General features: G+C 40.8%; 1 protein-coding gene across 8 annotated transcripts in view; it reads right to left on the bottom strand.

The window, feature by feature from the left end:
* The window catches only part of PPIP5K2 (diphosphoinositol pentakisphosphate kinase 2), a 99,142-nt gene that overhangs the window by 52,663 nt on the left and 28,816 nt on the right, over positions 1 to 17,663 (bottom strand). For all 8 annotated transcript variants that reach the window (XM_073344611.1, XM_073344610.1, XM_073344612.1 and 5 more), the window contains exons 7-16: positions 17,368 to 17,469; positions 12,820 to 12,981; positions 8,039 to 8,160; positions 5,579 to 5,680; positions 4,922 to 5,008; positions 2,742 to 2,817; positions 2,540 to 2,649; positions 1,357 to 1,442; positions 515 to 640; positions 285 to 406 (exon numbers count right to left, since the gene is read on the bottom strand). In XM_073344611.1, coding sequence (XP_073200712.1) covers positions 285 to 406; positions 515 to 640; positions 1,357 to 1,442; positions 2,540 to 2,649; positions 2,742 to 2,817; positions 4,922 to 5,008; positions 5,579 to 5,680; positions 8,039 to 8,160; positions 12,820 to 12,981; positions 17,368 to 17,469 — 1,095 coding nt within the window. The remainder of the gene's footprint in view (positions 1 to 284; positions 407 to 514; positions 641 to 1,356; positions 1,443 to 2,539; positions 2,650 to 2,741; positions 2,818 to 4,921; positions 5,009 to 5,578; positions 5,681 to 8,038; positions 8,161 to 12,819; positions 12,982 to 17,367; positions 17,470 to 17,663) is intronic.

The raw sequence follows: 17,663 nt of genomic DNA, 5'->3' as shown, positions 1-17,663 counted from the left end.
CTGGAAAGGACTGATGTGCATTGCATGGGCTATGTAAATAAAAACTTGTACTGCAGCTTCCCATGCTGTATGTCTTCTGATGCTTGGAAGGCTTCAAATGCAAGAGATGTCCATTTGGATCTCCTTTCATAAGTACTAAATGAACTTTAAATAAATTTCAACTTTTTTTTTTATTCCATTGGCTGCAATAAAACTGCATTTCCCTAACTTGCTAGAGAACACAGACAAGATTCTTGTTGAGAGTTTCAGGTTTCTTGGGTTGAAAATACAATTTCACACAGTACCTTTGCAAAAGCTGCTGCAGTCATCTGAACTCGTCCCTCATCAGAAGCATAGATTTTCAGATCATGTCGATAAGTACTATGTAATCTAAGTAAACCACATCCAGGAAATCCAGCATAATCTCCTACAAAACAAACAGATCTTCTTCTTCAGAGACTCTTGTTATACATGTATTTTATTTTTATGTATAAATTAAAAGGCTAATTTATGCCATATAGCACACAAAGATTACCTTGTCCACCTGGGTACATGCATCTGAAAGCTCTCCCTAGCTCCTCTGCCTGGACCCTGCCTGCAGGGGTCAGTTCTCCTCCCCATTTCAGAACCAGAAGTAGAGATGGTTCATCTCTTCTGTTATCTAATTATATGTAGACAGATCACTTAAAGTAATGTACACACAAATGCAAAAGTTTATTTAAAGACTATTAAAGAATTATGATTAGATTAATATTGAAGAAATACTGGAAGTGATACATTGAGTTTTGTGTGCTTCAGGAAAGTGACTTCAACATTTGAGTCTCTTGCTATTCTAACAGAGAAATACCCCTCTAGTTCAGCGAAAGCTAATACTTAACTCTGAAGACACCCATGTTTAGGTACTTTAAAAACAAGTGAAACTTGTATTACAGTGAAAACAAAGTAATTGAAAGTAAGCACTAAACTAATCAGCAGTCAGGAAATTCACAGGTACTGGATTTTAAATACCTAGGCATTATTGTATGTTTTAGCCTTTTTTGTATGAAAGGAATAGGAGTACTAGGAGATTTATGGAAAACCGAATTTTTTCTAATCCTCATCATCTTTGGTGAACAGCTTACAAAATTTCTTCCCTCCATATTTTTGTTACGTACGAAACAATATTAAAATGCAAAAGTATATCTTAACCTTACTAACAGAAACTCAGCATCTTAGAGATTGCTAATCACAGTATCTCATTACAAAACAAAAATGTTTCTGAATACTTGGCCAGAGTACACGTCCTTGTTTTATTTAACACCATATTAAACAATTAACTCCCTTATTATGTCAAGTTCTACATATTATGTAAGTGAGTAAGTATCGGTTATACTATACCTTCTTCTTCACTAGAAGTTTTCGGACAGCCATGAGGGAGATAGGTTAACTGGACTTTGCGATTTATGCCAGAAAAATGCCCATACCTAAAGTGAGGGGGAAAAGAAACTGACGGATTTTCCAATATATACTCAATACTATCATATCCCTCTATCAATTAGGGACATCATAATTCCTTGAATCATAATTGATTTGTATACTAACCTGCCCATTTTTGCTGATTTGTACTTGTACATATCAAATAAAATATTGAAGGAATACTTAAATGGTCATCAACATGTAGCACTTGCCATATTAAGTACTGTCCATTGCTTCTTTTCATCACATTGCCCAAGAAACTTCATGTCTCTCTCACCAGAAAAACACTCCCATCCACCCACACTCTCCAACTGCATGATTAATTTCTTCCACTTTGGCACCATACACCCTTACGGCTGTCAGTATTCAGATCTGTTCTGTCACATACTGATAGCCACTATTTGTTATCCAATGAAGCCCCAAAATGGGATTCATAACACTTGCAAGTGTAACAAGCTTTTATCACAATATATTATAGGGCAAGTTAACTGTCTAGAAACAATTATTACTATCTAGTTAATATTTAATATAAATTTCAGCACTAAGTGTTAGTTAGAAACTGCCATACCTTAAATACATAATGAGATACTGAAAATTATTTAAAGTTTAAAATGAGCTTTCATACTATGCGTGGGTTACTGAGAACAAGACTTCATTCAATTGCAACAACACTTAATTACCATTTGTATTAGAATTGTGCCTACACATGCCAACTGAGGTTAGGACTCCATTGTATAAGACACTGTACAAATACATAGCAAGAGGCAGCCACTGCCCCCAAACGATTATAATCTATATAGACAACATGGATAACAGGATAAGACAAAGGAAGTATTTTCCCCATCATACAGATGAGGAACAGGTTAGATTAAGTGATTTGTACAAGGTCACACAGGAAGTAAAACCAGACCTCCTCAATACCAGTGCAATGTCTTAATCACAAAACCATCATTCCTCTCAATATATTCAAAAATTCAGATTAGTATTGTCATACATTATATTGTCAGTTGATAAATTAATGTAAGAGAATTCATTTTAAAAGCTAATGAGAGTAAAATAAGAGTCATGCCAATTCTGATGTGAGGATTAAAAATTAGATCCTTACATCTCCAAAACAGTCTTCAGCTGCTCAAGTTTTGCTTTGCTTTCTTCAATTTCAGAGTCATTGTTTTGCCCAAGTTCTAGTAGGAGCTGTCTTGCTATATCAAGCACCTCCTAAAAAAACAAAAACAAAACCACTATATAACAAGGAATTCTATTATTCATCAATTATAGAACCAAGGAAAAGAAAATCAAGACAGACTTACCTGTAACTGTTTTGGTTTCTTCAGTTTTAGCTTTCCAGACTTATATCCATCACATTTTTCAAAGAGATCAAAAAATCTTTAGGAGAAAACATACAGATTAAAAACATATCTAATAAGACTGTTAATATAAATATTAATACACTTTAAGGCAGGGGTGGGCAAACTTTTTGGCCTGATGGCCACATCGGGGTTGCAAAACTGCATGGAGGGTCAGGTAGGGAAGGCTGTGTCTCCCCTAACAGCCTGGCCCCCGCCCACTATCTGCCCCCTCCCACTTCCCTCCCCCCCTCAGAACCTTCACCCATCCAACCCCCCTGCTCCTTCTTCCCTGACCCCCCCGCCTAACCGCTGCCCCCCCCTCCCCCCGGACCCTACCCCCTATCCAACTCCCCCTGCTCCCTGACTGTCCCAACCACTATCCACACCCCTGCCACCTGACAGGCCCCCCGGGACTCCCATGCCTATCCAACTGCCCCCTGCTCCCTGTCCCCTGACTGCCCCCAGGGACCCCCTGCCCCTTATCCGACCCCCACCTCCACCCCCCCCCCCCATGCCACTCAGAGCAGCAGGAGCTCGCAGCCCTGCTGCCTGGCCAGAGCCAGCCACACTGCTGTGCTGCCTGGCAGGAGTGGCGGGCCAGAGTGCTGGCAGCGTGGCGAGCTGAGGCTGTGGGGGAGGAGGGACAGCAGGGGAGGAGGGCTAACCTCCCCAGCCAGGAGCTCAAGGGACGGGCAGGACAGTCCTGTGGGCCGGATGTAGTTTGCCCACCTCTGCTTTAAGGCAACAGGAAGATTTTCAATTAAAACAGAATGAAGAGCTGGAACTAACCCACCTCATCAATCCGCAATTTAAACACCCCACAATTATGAGAAAGTTTGTTCTGATATGAACCTCTCTGTTCAGTGAGGTCTCATCTCACTAGCACATGCCTTAAACACAACTGCAAAATGAAAGAGCTTACAGTTTTTCTATTAGCTTACTAACACTGAAAAAATACAGGTACTACACAAAAGATATGAAGAATCCTGAGTAAACAGCCATATCTGTTCAAAATTTAACAAAAAAATCAACACAACATTATTAGCTATAAAATACTAAACATATGGCTCTGCAGACTTACAGCAAATCTTTCACTTAAAATTTGAGTGCAGAATCTATCCCTCAAATGATATTTTTATTAATTACTGTAGCACCTAATCATAGATTAAGGTCCCACTGTGTTAGGTACTGTATAAATGCATAACAAAGAGGGTCCCCTGGCCTCCCAAAATGCTTACACTTCAAGTACAAGGCAAGAGACAAAAGATATCAAGAAACAACTGGGAAGCAATAGCTTATGAAGGCCTTAAAAGCAGAGACTAGTAGTTTGCAATTGATGCAGCAGAAAAGGGAGAGACAGAAAAAGGGCAGAAATTAAGAGGTGATGCGGTCAAAGCAATGAGCCAGCAAAATGATCTTTGCAGCAGCATTAGACAAACTGTATTGTCAAGGCTGGAGAGAAGGAGGTTACAGTTGCGGGAGATGTGAGAAGACGGAGTTGTGGGCAAGTGAATTAGCTATGTAGATCGAGATGACGGGATGCATCTTAGAGATGTTATGCAGGAAGAAGCACTAAGATTTAAATGTAGTTTGTGCATACGCATGTGCAATTCCCACTGAATTCATTGAGTTGAACCCACATATCCCAGGCAATAATTTTGCCCTAAATGCCAAACTTACGTTATGTCTACACTTACAGCAGCATGTCACATACAAACACAGCATGCCCAGCTAGCATCGGGATAAAAAGCAGTGCAAATCGTGAGGCACTGCTTAGGCTAGTAGAATGCCCGACATACCTGAACGCTAGGGTATATACCCTACTTGGCTCTCTACTCGCCCATGCCGTGCATCCCACATCTACAATACTATTTCTAGCAGTGTAGTGTCCCACTGCTGGAGCTTTTTACCACTGCAATGAAAGACTCCAGCAATAGGGAAAGGCTCTGCATGGTGGAGGCAGTAGGAAGAAAGGCTCCAGTAATGAGCCTTTCCCCACTGAAGTCTTTCACTGCTAGGTGTAGCTACACACTGCACTGAATATGGATGCGGCCTGCCTCTCACTGCATTGGGTAGCTCATGTACCCTACATGCTACTGCATGTGTAAATAAGGTCTGTCTTTACCCAAATTCAGACTTACTTTTGATGTTTAACTTCCATTTTCATTTTTTGTTTTGGTGTACGGTCCCCGTGACGTATTACAGCTATAACACATCTCAACTCCATCCTGAAAAATAAAAAAAAGTCAAGTTACATTTCCCAGTTCTATACACCACTCATGGTTTTTATATTATTAAATGTGTGAGTCAGACAGACAATTATTTAGTCGACAAAAATATACTTTATTAAGTACTGAAATGTTTGTAGGATATGCAAGAACATAAGGTTATCTGAAAATGATGTAAGAATGTGATTTACTATAAATACTGGTTTTAAGACTTAGCTAACTACAGAATATCTATCTTAAATAGTTTTTGAAACAGATCCATTTTGAGGTTTATTTAGTAAAAGCATGTTTATTAAAAATGTGTGTTAAACTGACAGTAGAATATTGATTAGCAATTAAGCAAGCTATTTTTAGAACAGACTACACTTGAAAATCTGTTGTTCTGTACTCAGCTTGCCTAAGGGTAAAAATCTTCGATTGCTGGAACAGCAATCACAATTCACTTCTTGTTTTCAGCACACAAAACAAGTGTCCTTAGCCAAAAGCTGATATACCTTGGGAGAAGAGAAAATTCACATAAAGGTTATGTAAGGACTTTGCACAATTCAGCTAAAGATACTTTTCTCTTACATTGTTCCAGATGTGGTTGGCACAATAGGGATATCTTCAGCTTCCAAAGGTATTGACCATGGGATTTGAAATTGTGGAGCAAGTTCTCGCATTATGATATTTCTAAATGGGGAAAAACAAAAATGTATGTCTAAATTAAAATGCTGAAATACTGTATATATTAATTTCTTTAAATGGAATATTCTGTTTTAGTCAACAGTTTATTAGACAAACACTGACCACTGGATGGGCACTTACAGATGTATTTTTATTTTTTCAAATATTTAAATACTATTATGTTGAACTATTGAAGTCTGGTCACAATAACTACAAAGACAACAATCTAACATTATCTGTAAAATATAGGTATAATAAGTTCTTGTAAGAGCTTCTTATGATCTACTCTGGTAAGTGTCATGTTAAAGTACACCAACCCGAACTATATCACTGTTCATACAGATTTTAATCTGGAGAACTTTAAAGGATGGTGTAATGTATCTTAGATACTTAATCTAAGAAGAATGATTCCTAGACTTCCCAAACTTAGTGCAAATATGCTGTTGATTTAGCTCTGCTATAACAATGCTATTTTGAATATAAGGAAAAAATGTAGATGAACGCTTTTTGCACCATGGTAGGAATCAAGACTAAGTTGACGGTGTAAAATTGGAGAAGTGCACGTGAATCTTCAGAATTCCTGCCACTAACTCGAAGCAACAAGACTGTAGTTATTATCTAACAGGAATTATTCCCCTCCTTTCAGCTCAGATAATTCAGCGTGGTATGGCCTTTTTGAACTACACCAGTAGTATAATCTTGTTGTAAAGACAGTTTAACTGGACAACACAGAATCACCCTAGTTTATGGGTGACAAATCAGTGGCATGGTAGCACAGAAAAGGGGGCACAGTTGAAGGAAGGGAAGGCACAGCCAGGATCCTTCTATTTCACTCCAATCCTGGTCTAAATTTTCAGCCCTTTAGGCTGTTGTAGCCAATATGAATTACAGTAGTCTGATGGCTGCCTCAACATAACATTGGCAGCAACAGCCATGCCCAAAGCCGCACCCGGACGAAGGCAGTGCAAAGGTGTGCTTTCAACCAACCTTTGTACAGCACACCTGCACTTTTTATTTGGGTTAGTTAATCTGTTAAGCAAATTTAACAAGTTAGCATATTTCTTTATTTTTCTCTCTAACAAAGATGTTCTCAGATTACTTTTGAATTCTGCAACTGTCACTTTTCTAAGGCATAAGGGAATGCACATGGAAATAAAAAACTTTTAGAAATTTATTTTTGATTTCTAGTTATTCTAGATGATGCTCGCTTGTTGGATCATATTAAAGAAGTTCTGTATTAAAATCACAAATGAGTTTGATTCCCCAGAGTTTAAATTCCAGGGTATTACTAATTAAGAGGTCTCTTGGTTTTTGGTACTGTTTCTCTCCCTCTATGTGTGAAACTTGCAAGCTGCTAATTGTGTTAGTACATTCTAAGACAGAGTCTGTTCTCAAAGCAATTCACAGAGAGAGAGACTCAAAGCAATACTCTAACAACAGAAACAGCACCCAGAGACTCCCCGCCTTTTTGTTGTATTAACAATTGTGATTAAAATAGAGATAGAGGATGTATGTGGATGGATGCTTGGTGTGGATAATAACTGAATGATCAGGGAGGTGCCAGCCTAAGAATCCAGTGTCCATCGGCTGAAGAAGGCGTCAAGTGGAAATAACCAGAGGACCCCACCCGGAGGGCAGACTGGAATCCACCCAACAGCCTCAAGAATGGGAGAACCAAAGAACAAGATAACATCTTGGAGCCGTCAGGAATGTGCTATCTGCTGATTGATTCAGCAACAGCATGATGAAGCAATTCCCATAGACTGGCATAGGAAGAAATTCCTATAAAAATAGACTCTAAAAAGTGAGAACTTTGGGGTCTGATTCTGCAAACCAACTTCCAGGAGCATCAGATGAGCATCTGACAAGGCCCTGCTCCCTCCTCATGTCCAGGCCACCTGGCCAGTGGCTTGGCATGAGCAACTCTAAGACTGGTAACTATAACAACCTTGCAGAACCTGTGTGTGTGGGTGTGTATGTGTGTGTGTGTGTGTTTGTATGAATGAATGTGTGAATAAATATGAGATTGAATGGAATGTTATAGCTATAACTAACTGCTTACTATGATTCTTTCTGTATTCACAATAAATGTGGTATTTTGCCTTTTTCCCTTTAATAAGATCCTGCTGGTTTTTATTTTATTGGTACAACACGCTTTAAAAGCAAAGGCTTTTTCTGCTTTAAAGAAAAAACTATCCAAAAGATTCCTTGAACTTGTTTCAACCCTGGAGTAAAAGTAGCCCTCAAAAAAAATGTTTAAGACAGAAATACTTTGGAAACTGGATGAAAGAACTTCCATAGCAAAGACAAATGATTGCATGAACATACACACCAATCATATAATATCAATTAATGAACTCTTACCCAAGTATCTTCGCACAATCATCATAGTATTTCATGGAGTTCTTCACAAAACTGAAGCCATTGACGTCACAGACATAGGACTGTCCATTAGCACGCAACAAGTCAAAGCCACAAACTGTTTGCTGTTAAGAATAAATAGTGAAAAGCACAGTTTCCATTTCAGTCAAGGGTCTCGTGTTTCCAGACCTGCATGTTAAGTATGGTTCTGATCTGAAAAGGCAACACAAAAATGGCACTGTGGGTTCTATATTTATTGTTCTTCAGTGACTCCATATTAAATTTGTTCAGATTATACATGATGTTTCCTAATTACATGCCTGACATCCCAACCTGAGTTCTTAACTTCTCACACACCACTAGCAACATGAATTCTGCAGGCCAAATTCTGCTTTCCGTTACACTTTTGCATCCACATTATCTTCAGAACTCCCACTGTCCACAGAATTTGGACTGTGGAATCATCGTTTCTAGTAGTGGTAAGAGATAAGGAGAGAGGTAAACACACACACACCCTTCTTATTTCTCAGAATTACCAAAAAATATGCTATTTATAAACTTGATGCAGTAATGCCATTTTTAACAGTCACCTTTCAGAATATTATTTATTATTTCAGAATTATTTATATTATGTAGCACCTAGGAGCCCTAGTCATGGACCAAGAGCCACTGTGCTAGGTTCTATACAAACACAGAACAAAACACAGTTCCTACCCCAAAGAGCTGTGAGAGTAGAACCACACAAACTGAAATTGGTGGGAATGTACTGTGCCTCCGCTGTCACCACGAGTGCTATCATAGCTACACTGTTATTATACTTGTGCTAGCTTACTGAGAGCTAGTGTGAGTATGCGTACACGAGGAGGGGAATCATAGCCCTAGCTCATAGTGTAGATGTAAGCCTTAAATAGTTATTAGTAAAGATATTTTGCTCCTTTCCCAGATTATTTCAAATTAGTTTTCAGATACAAAAACTACACATTTTATTTGGGACTCTTGGTTCTGACATCACTGAAGACTTTACAGGTTAATATATTCTAGCACTGGGACCAGTGCTGGCACCAGTTAGGAGCCACCCCTGTGTGATTTACTGCAACTGCATCACAAAGGCCCATTGTTACTAACAAAGCATATATTTAAGATTATGCAAACTGAATGCAAATGGATTTGTTTAATACAAAAAAACATCAGCCTTTACAAATTAAACTGAAAAGGAGTACTCCTTTTCTTTTTGCGAATACAGACTAACACGGCTGTTCCTCTGAAACCTGAAATTAAACTGAGTGAAAGTAAGTTAGCATGCACACATGCAAAACAGGAGAGAAAAATATGCATGTCACATTAATCTACAGTGGTATATTTCATGTATGAGTTTTCTGAATTCAGCTGTCTCTATTTGTCCACAATGGCAATAGTAGGCATCTTTCAGTCTCGAGAGACCATGGGAATCCACCCCAAGAGGTAAAAAATGTACCCAGTTGGTTTTAATGGCAGCCGCAGCTGTGGCTGAAGAGACCCATTCGAGAGATAATCTCTGCTGCATCTGTCACATTTAAAAGTGATGTTTTGACCCTTTGGGCTCTGCCTTCTGCAAACTCTTTTCTCCTCTGCTAAGCTGGACTGCTTCCCCTCTTAACTCAGGAGACCTTTGTTTAGTTCTTGTTTCCAAAGGCTGCATTCTTGAGTGTGATCTTCCCAGTTGTCCACGCCCATGTCCATTTCTTTGAGGTCTCACTTGCACACATCCTTAACACAATATTTTGGGTGCCCTTTGGGTCTTTTTCCAGATGTCAATTTGCCGTAGACAATGTCATTTGGGATGCGCTATCATTCATTCAGCACACATGCCCAAGCCAGCAGAGGCATCTCTGGTTGAGGAGAGAGATGGGTACCCAGAAGTCACCTAGTATAGAATAGGCCCAACAAGGAAAACAACAGAACATCACTGGCCATCACATACAGACCCCAGCTAAAACCTCTCCATCACATCATCAACGATCTACAACCTAACTTGGAAAACGATCCCTCACTCTCACAGACCTTGAGAAGCAGGCTAGTCCTCATTTACAGACAGCCCCCAACCTGAAGCTAATACTCACCAGCAACTACACACCACAGAAACACTAACCCAGGAACCAATCCCTGTAACAAACCTTGTTGCCTGCTCTGTCCCCATATCTACTCTAGCGACACCATCAGAGGACCCAACCACAACAGCCACACCATCAGGGACATACCTGCACATCTACTAATGTGATATATGCCATCATGTGCCAGCAATGCCCCTCTGACATGTACATTGGCCAAACCAGACAGTCTCTATGTAAAAGAATAAATGGACACAAATCGGACACCAGGAACGGTAACATACAAAAGCCAGTAGGAGAAAGCTTCAATCTTCCTGGACATTCTATAACAGATTTAAAAGTAGCCATACTTGAACAACAAAGACTTCAGAAACAGACTTCAAAGAGAAACTGCAGAACTAAAATTCATTTGCAAATTTAACACCATTAATTAGGGTCTGAATAGGGACTGGGAGTGGCTGGCTCACTACAAAAGCAGCTTTGCCTCTCCTAGAATTGACACCTCCTCCTCAATTATTGGGAGTGGACTACATCCACCCTGATCGAATTGGCCCTGTCAACACTGCTTCTCCACTTGTGAGGTAACTCCTCTCTCTTCAAGTGTCAGTATAATAATGCCTGCATCTGTAATTTTCACTCCATGCCTCTGAAGAAGTGGGTTTTTTACCCACAAAAGCTTATGCCCAAATAAATCAGTTAGTCTTTAAGGTGCCACCAGACTCTTTGTTGTTTTTCTGGTTGAGGAGAGTTTGCATGCTGGCCCACTTAAGCACCTCAGTGTTGGTGACTCTGTCCTTCCAGGAGATACCAAAGGTTTGATGAAGGCAACGCGTATGAAAGCTGTTGAGCCTCTTTTCCTGATGAAAGTACAAGATCAACATCTCGCTCCCATAAAAAAAAAGTGTGCTGATAACACATTCACAATACACACAGATCTTTGTGTGTTCTGTCAGTTTGTTGTTCTGTCATACCCTCTTTCTTAGTCTAGACCAGGGGTCTCAAACAAGCGGCTCGTGGGCTGGGGTTATTTTCTGTGGCCTGCCAGCTCCCCACAGCCCCCCGGCCATTTACCTAGAGTGGCTCCAGCCCGGCACGCACCGGGGGCAAGGCAGGCTCCCTCCCTGCCTCCTGTCCTGCACCTGTGCCGCTCCAAGAAGCAGCTGGGACCTGGGGGGAGGAGGAGGGCACAGGGGTTTGTGTGTTGCCTTGGCTGCTCCTCCAGGTACCTCACCCAAAGTTCCCATTGGCACCTTGCACCCTGACCCCCTGCCCCACCCCGACCCCCTGCCTGAGCCTCCCTGGGGGCAGGGAGGTGGCGGAGTTGGGGTGGGGATTTCCGGGAAGGGGTTGGAAGGGGTGGGAAGAGGCAGGGCCTCACGGAAGGGGTGGAGTAGGGGCAGGGCTGGTGGAGTGGGGTGTGGGTGGGTGGTCAGTGGTGCGGCCCTCGGGCCAATGTACTAGTCCTCATGTGGTCCTCCTGGTCATTTGAGTTTGAGACCCCGGTGTAGACACTGTGGTGGCTTTTCCCATGTGGATGTTGAGTTCCATTCCAAGTGAAAGGTTGACTGTGATAGTGGACCCCAGCTATGTGAACTTGTTCACCACTTCAAGTTCATAGTTGTTGATCTTGAAGGAGGGTGCTTCCTCAACTCCTTGGAGCATTATATTAACCCTTTTTAGGCTTATGGTAAGCCCAAAGTCTTGGCAGGCTTTGGAAAAAACATCCATAAGGTTTTGGAGATGAGTTTCTGTGTGGTCTGTCACTGCTGCGTCATCAGCGAGGAGGTGTTGGATAAGGGCCTCCCAAGTTTTGGTTTGAGATCTGAGTCTTGCAAGATTGAACAGCTTCCCATCAGATCTTGAGTGCAAGAAGATTCCCTCAATTGAGAAATCAAAATCTTGTTTCAGTAGCAAGGAAAAGATGATCCCAAACAGAGCTGGGGCAAGTACACAACCTTGCTTAACTCCACTACGTATCTGGAAAGCCTCCCAGACTGAGCTGTTGTATTGAACTATGCCATACATGTTTTCATGGAAGGATCAAATCATGCTTGAGAGCTTGCGGGGGGGTAATCCAATCTTTTCTAGAAGGGTAAATAGTCCGCCTCTACTGACAAGGTCAAAAACCTTTGTGAGATCGACAAAGGCTATGTAAAGTGGCTTTTTTTGTTCTTTTTTTTGTTTGTAATTGTCTCAGCAAGAAGATCATGTCAATAGTAGATCTTTCAGCTGTGAAGCCGCACCGTGATTCAGGATAGATTTTGTCTGCAAGGGTCTGAAGTCTATTTGGGACAATTTGGGCAAAAGCTTTTCCCATAATGCTAAGAAGGGAAATGCCATGATAGTTGTTACAGTCACTCCTGTCACCCCTGTTTTTATAGACTGATGATGTTGGTGTCTCAGTTCTTGTGGTACTCTGCCTTCTTTCCAGCATAGACAGAGCAACTTATGAAGATGTTGCAGTAGAATAGGTTTTCCTCTGACAGTATGCAGTAAGAATATTAAAAAGCTAATTATTTAAAAACAGGGGAAGTCCACCAGATTAGGGGGGAAAAAAAAACGTGAGTGCAATTTCTTTTTCCATCCCAGGAGATCTCTAACAATAATACCTCTGTTTATGAGCACTGACTAACAGAATTTTCACACAGTAAACAATTAGTACTACACATTTGATCAGCTAGTAAGTGGTCTGTTTACCTTAAATGCAAGGCATACTTTCCAAGCAATCAACTTCTCTCTTGCATTCAGGATGACTGGATATCTCACTTCTTTTCCTTCACTGTCTCGTTCTACCTTGCCATCCAAAGCTGGGGACTTCCTCGCTTCAGCATGTGCATAGTCTGGACCTACTGTGTACACCTTTATTTAAAAATTAAAATTTATTAACTTAGTTACACCGAGTTTATGTCAAGTTCAAATCACGTAGCTGCATACACACGTCCAAAAACATTACTAGAGCTTGTGTACACAGCAAGTTACTGTGTGGCCCACTACAGGCCAACCTTCAATCTACAGCACACCAGCAGGTGTAAGTGTTCCCTTACACCTTAACTACACTTTTAGAACACATAGGGAACTGTGGTTAAGTGACCAGGGTGCTGGTTTCCATAGAACCCAGTTTTAAGCTCTTAACAGCATCCTGTCAGAGACACTCACTGCAAATTAGATAATGCTCCTAACCAATGATGGGGTGGCTTCTAGGCTCCCTCTTTGTTTTGTGCTCACAGGACATCCAGCCTGATGGATTATCAGTGACAAACAAAGCACGAAGGAAGATGGCTAGAGCACCAGTGGTGGAGATCTTGTGTTAAGCCTTAAAAAACCCAAAACATTTATGTTACAATTGATCAAACACATATGCTGTGGCAGTACAGGAAACAAAGAATAAGTTCTCTTCCTCCACCATAGGACCTGCAAAGTCTCAGACAGCAGATTTTATTTTATTTATTTTTTTTTTTTTTGGAGTGGTAAAATGTCTGGTTTTACCAAACTATCTCAGCTTGGGAGCTAGTCCAAGTACCTCCTGTTGTGAGGAAATTGCTTGATATTTTGCAGACAAAACTGATCAAATTAGGGGTGCTTCTGTGGTGGCAGAGTTTGGTCTTGCGAGAAAAAGGGCCTTGTCTTCTCTGCTAGAATTTCAGCCACTAATACTTGCTGAGGTACTGAGAGAACTTCATACCAAAACCTGTATTTTGCATATATGTCCTTCCTGAGTGGTAAAGCCAATAGGAAAGTACTGGGTCCTTTATTTTTAGAGACTGTTAATGCCCCTGAGAGCTGGCAGGCTGCCTATTACTTTGAGGGAAGCTGTAGTGTGGCATTTAGAATATAAGAATGGCCATACTGGGTCAGACCAAAGGTCCATCCAGCCCAGTATCCTGTCTGGCGACAGTGGCCAATGCCAAGTGCCCCAGAGGGAGTGAACCTAACAGGTAATGATCAAGTGATCTCTCTCCTGCCATCCATCTCCACCCTCTGACAAACAGAAGCTAGGGACACCATTCCTTGCTCATCCTGGCTAATAGCCATTAATGGACTTAACCTCCATGAATTTATACAGTTCTCTTTTAAACCCTGTTATAGTCCTAGCCTTCACAACCTCCTCAGGCAAGGGGTTTCACAGGTTGACTGTGTGCTGAGTGAAGAAGAATTTCCTTTTGTTTTATACCTGCTACCCATTAATTCAATTTGGTGGCCCCTAGTTCTTATACTATGGGAACAAGTAAATAACTTTTCCTTATTCACTTTCTCCACACCACTCATGATTTTATATGCCTCAATCATATCCACCCTTAGTCTCTTCTTTTCCAAGCTGAAAAGTTCTAGCCTCTAATTTCTCCTCCTGTTCCAAACCCCTAATCATTTTAGTTGCCCTTTTCTGAACCTTTTCTAATGTTAGTATATCCTTTTTGAGATGAGGGGACAACATCTGTACACAGTATTCAAGATGTGGATGAACCATGGATTTATATAAGGGCAATAAGATATTCTCCGTCTTATTCTCTATCCCTTTTTTAATGATTCTTAACATCCCGTTTGTTTTTTTGACTGTCGCTGCACACTGCACGGACGTCTTCAGAGAACTATCCACAATGACTACAAGATCTTTCTCCTGATTAGTTGTAGCTAAATTAGCCCCCCATCATATTGTATGTATAGTTGGAGTTATTTTTTCCAGTGTGCATTACTTTACATTTATCCACATTAAATTTCATTTGCCATTTTTGTTGACCAATCACTTAGTTTTGTGAGATCTTTTTGAAGCTCTTCACAGTCTGCTTTGGTCTTGACTATCTTGAGCAGTTTAGTATCATCTGCAAACTTTGCCACCTCGCTGTTTACCCCTTTCTCCAGATCATTTAGGAATAAGTTGAATAGGATAGGTCCTAGGACTGACCCTTAGGGAACACCACTAGTTACCCCTCTCCATTCTGAAAATTTACCATTTATTCCTACCCTTTGTTCCCTGTCTTTTAACCAGTTCTCAATCCATGAAAGGATCTTCCCTCTTATCCCATGACAACTTAATTTACGTAAGAGCCTTTGGTGAGGGACCTTGTCAAAGGCTTTCTGGAAATCTAAGTACACTATGTCCACTGGATCCCCCTTGTCCACATGTTTGTTGCCCCCCTCAAAGAACTAATAGATTAGGAAAACATGATCTCCCTTTACAGAAACCACGTTGACTTTTGCACAACAATTTATGTTCTTCTATGTGTCTGACAATTTTATTCTTTACTATTGTTTCAACTAAATTTGCCCAGTACTGACATTAGACTTACTGGTCTAATTGCCAGGATCACCTCTAGACCCCTTCTTAAATATTGGCATTACATTAGCTATCTTCCAGTTATTGGGTACAGAAGCTGATTTAAAGGACAGGTTACAAACCATAGGTAACAGTTCCGCAATTTCACATTTTAGTTCTTTCAGAACTCTTGGGTGAATGCCACCTAGTGCTGGCAACTTGTTACTGTTAAGTTGCTCAATTAATTCCAAAACTCAATTAATTCCAAAATTAACTCCATCACATTTACTCAAGAAATCATCGCTTAACACTAGCAATCTAATTATTGACTATTATCACATCTTTCCCAGGAGAAGGTTGTGGTGAGATACCTCTCGCTGTATCTAGAGGTCTTTGACCTCCTAGGCCGTTGTCACACTAGGTACAGGCATGGCTTTGGCACAGACTTCAGTGGTCAATAATCTCCTCCTGGATGAAGATCATTTGTCTATACAGGTACTACTACTACTTCTATCAGCTGCCTTTGATACCACTGATCATAGGGAGGTGTTACTTGTCAGGACTACTCTGTCTTCAATAGCTTTATTCTTTTCTCTCCAAGATGTCAACAGATTGTTGTGGGCAATTTCTCCTCTTCCCAAAGAATTCTCAGGTATGGCTCCGGCACGGTTCCATTCTGTCAGCTGTTCACTGTGTATATGAGGTTTTTAGAAAGCATGAGGCGTGGTGTTTGCAACTTGCTGATGATACCCAACTGTATGTCTCCATCACATCTGATGAGATTCAGTAGCTCAGCCAGTGTCTAACTGAGATTAGAGAATGGATGACGGTGTACTGGCTAAAGCTCAACCTAGCAGAGTTGGGGAAGTAACTGGATGAGATGGTGGAGGTAACATCTGTCCCTCTAATTGTTGGAATACAGACATTAGTTATGAGAGTTTGCAGCTTAGGGTTAATTTTAGACCCCCAACTTCTGTTTGGTTGTATTACAACCCAGGCCGCCTTTTACCATCTGTGTTTGGCTAGGTGGCTCTGATGCAGGCTTTCATAACCTCAAGATTAGCTACTGCAATGTGTTCCATATGGGACTACACCTTAAAAACATTTGAAGAGTGACAATGGTGTACAATGCAGCAGCTTGCTTACCGAGTAAGGCATCTCACTGGGAGTATACAAGATCAGTACTCTAGGATCTGCACTGCACCATCTTCCTACTGGTCTCTAGGTGGAGTTTAAGATGTTGGTTATGACCCATAAAGTTCTACCTAGCCTGGGACTAGGCCTACCTGAAAGATTGCCTCTCCACATGCCATACTGCCACAGTTGTGGGCAACCAAAGTGTCCAAGCAGGATCTCTCCTTCATTATAAGAGGGGGTTGTTGGTAGGGCATTCACAGCAAGGGCTCAGAGACTCTGGAACTTGATCCCTCCCATGGTCCAAAATAACATGAATTTGGTGTCTTTCCAGGATCTATTCCCCATACAATGAAGGGAAGGAAATTCTGTAGGTGACTGGCTGAGTTCCTGCTGAAATAATTACTGTAACGCTGCTGGGATTTTATTAATAATAATGCAAGGATGCCTAGTCTTTTATACTCATTTTAAATCTAAATTAATAAAAACTAAATATATAAAGAAAATGAACTAAAAAAACCCTAATGGATAATGCATTAACAATGTACTGTTAGTGTATTTTCTCCAAAGCAGTGTACATTTATAATTAGTCATAGTTTATTAAAATATACTAATACTCCTCTAATGTCTACTACTACTACTAACTAATAATTCCTAATACTAATAATTCTCAAACTTCATTGCACCATGACTCCCTTCTGACAACAAAAATTACTACACAACCCCCACAAGGGGGGACCAAAGTCTGAGCCTGCCTGCGCTCTGCCACCCCACAAGACACATTTTCATCTCAAAAACTGCCAAAGGTCTTGGAATATTTGACTGTTCTAAATAGAAATCAGAATATGCGGTTTTCATACCTTTACATCAGTGCCATCTGTAGGCATGAACTCCTCATAAATGTATGAGCCCGTCTTTCTCACATTGCTTTCAGGTGAATAAACACTGCTCCTGCTGCCAATCTGAAACAAATATTTTTCTGTTAAAGCCTCTCTTTAAGATAGACCTTTTCACCTCCTTAAATATGCACACTCTCAGAGCTTATTTCTGTCTCTTCTTCCACAATTTCCCTCCCCCTCCTGGTTTTATGGAGAACTAACTAAACATATTCCACAAAGGAAGGCTTTATCAATACAAATAGTTTAATCTCAAGACT

This window comes from Lepidochelys kempii, chromosome 5 (genome assembly GCF_965140265.1).
Source record: "Lepidochelys kempii isolate rLepKem1 chromosome 5, rLepKem1.hap2, whole genome shotgun sequence".
Taxonomy (NCBI): domain Eukaryota; kingdom Metazoa; phylum Chordata; order Testudines; family Cheloniidae; genus Lepidochelys; species Lepidochelys kempii.
This window is presented reverse-complemented; position numbering and strand designations above follow the sequence as displayed.